At 58.9% G+C, this 1,614-nt stretch overlaps 1 protein-coding gene across 1 annotated transcript; it reads right to left on the bottom strand.

Annotated features, from left to right (window-relative positions):
* Positions 1 to 1,129: 1,129 nt before the first annotated feature.
* Positions 1,130 to 1,614, bottom strand: ENH_00039970 (hypothetical protein; the record flags this gene model as incomplete). Its single annotated transcript, XM_013580719.1, has 1 exon — positions 1,130 to 1,614. A coding segment is annotated over one exon (485 nt), but the record flags the coding sequence as incomplete, so codon positions are not given.

The following is a 1,614-nucleotide window of genomic DNA, read 5'->3' as shown; positions in this document are numbered from 1 at the left end:
CAGGCCGCGCGCAGGGGAGGGGAGGGACTTGCGGGGGGAAGGGGGGCGGGGTTTGGGGTTTGGGGTTTAGGGTTTAGGGTTTAGGGTTTAGGGTTTAGGGAGGGCGGGGAAGCTGGGGCGTTGTGCGTAAACCCTAAACCCTAAACCCTAAACCCTTTTTTTGCAGCATAATGCAGCAAAAGAAATTCCGAGAACAAGTTTATAGGGGACTGAAGCACGTGCTCGAAGTCCGCGACGCAGAAGAAAGAGAAATGGGATACTCCGTAAGAACGAGGGTTTAGGGTTTAGGGTTTAGGGTTTAGGGTTTAGGGTTTAGGGTTGCTGCGGCGGGAATCACCCGTCGGCGCTTCCAAGTGCCGCGGCTCTCTCTTGCCCAGTCTCTGGCAGCAACAGCGCAGGGTTTAGGGTTTCCCGGGCTCCCCAGGGTCTAGGGTTTAGGGTTTAGGGTTTAGGGTTTAGGGTTTAGGGTTTAGGGTTTAGGGTTTGCGTCAGGGTTTGCCGAGCGAGGCGAACTTCTTCGGAGAACCCGAAGCAGCACGAGCAGCAAAAACCGCCGTCGAAGGCGCGGGTTGTGGTTTGTACAAAAGGGTTTTGAGAATTCGAAAACACATTTTCTTGAGAAGCAACGAAGGACAGGTGCTTCCTGCTGCTGCTGCTGCTGCTGCTGCTGCTGCTGCTGCTGCTGCTGGTGTTGCTGCTGCTGCTGCTGCTGCTGCTGCTGCTGGTGTTGCTGCTGCTGGTGTTGCTGCGGCTGCTGCTTGTGTTGCTGCTGGTGTTGCTGCTGCTGCTGGTGTTGCTGCTGCAGGTATTGCTGGTGTTGCTGCTGCTGCTGGTATTGCTGCTGCTGCTGGTGTTACTGCTGCTGGTGTTACTGCTGCTGGTATTGCTGCTGGGGTTTTGCAGCAGCAGCTGCTGGTGTTTTTGAGCGGCTGCTGCTGCTGTCTTGCTGCTGCTAGTAGTCCAGGGTTTTACTGCTGCTGCTGCTGCTGCTGCTGCTGAGTGGCTAGGCCCTGAGGTTTAGAGCTGCTGCTGTCCATACACCTGAAGCTGCTGCTGCTGTCTGTGCACCTGAAGCTGCTGCTGCTGCTGCTGCTGCTGCTGCTGCTGTGTATAAACTCCTTCTCTTGGTTTACTTTGCGGGGGTTTGAAGGTTCCATTTGCTGTCGTTTGCTGCGTGTGTCTGCGTCTGCTGCTGCATTTGCTGCTGCTGCTGCTGCTGCTGCTGCTGCTGCTGTGTTTCTGCATTGCCTGCTGTTGCTGGCTTCCCTGCTGCTCCCTCCCGTTGCTGCTGCCCTCCTCCCCGCTGCTGCCGCTCCTCCCCGCTGCTGCTGCTCCTCCCCGCTGCTGCCGCTCCTCCCCGCTGCTGCTGCTGCTGCTGCTGCTGCTGCTGCTGCTGCTGCTGCAGCGGTTTGGGTGGGCAGACCGTCTGTCTTTGCCGAGCACTGCAGCAGCAGACGCGGGGGCTGAGTACGAAGAAGCCTTCGGAGTGGTGTGGAGTTCCCTTGCTGCTGCTGCTCCCTCCTTCAGCCCCTACTTGCTGCAGCTGGTGCAGCAAAAACGCATGCAAGTGACCCTGGGGGCCCCCGGGGGGCCCCCCCCCCCCCCCCCCGAGGG

Source organism: Eimeria necatrix, genomic scaffold, assembly GCF_000499385.1.
Source record: "Eimeria necatrix Houghton genomic scaffold, Enh_scaff2940, whole genome shotgun sequence".
Lineage (NCBI taxonomy): Eukaryota > Apicomplexa > Conoidasida > Eucoccidiorida > Eimeriidae > Eimeria > Eimeria necatrix.
Note: the sequence above shows the minus strand (reverse complement) of the source record. Positions and strands in the feature narration are given on the sequence as shown.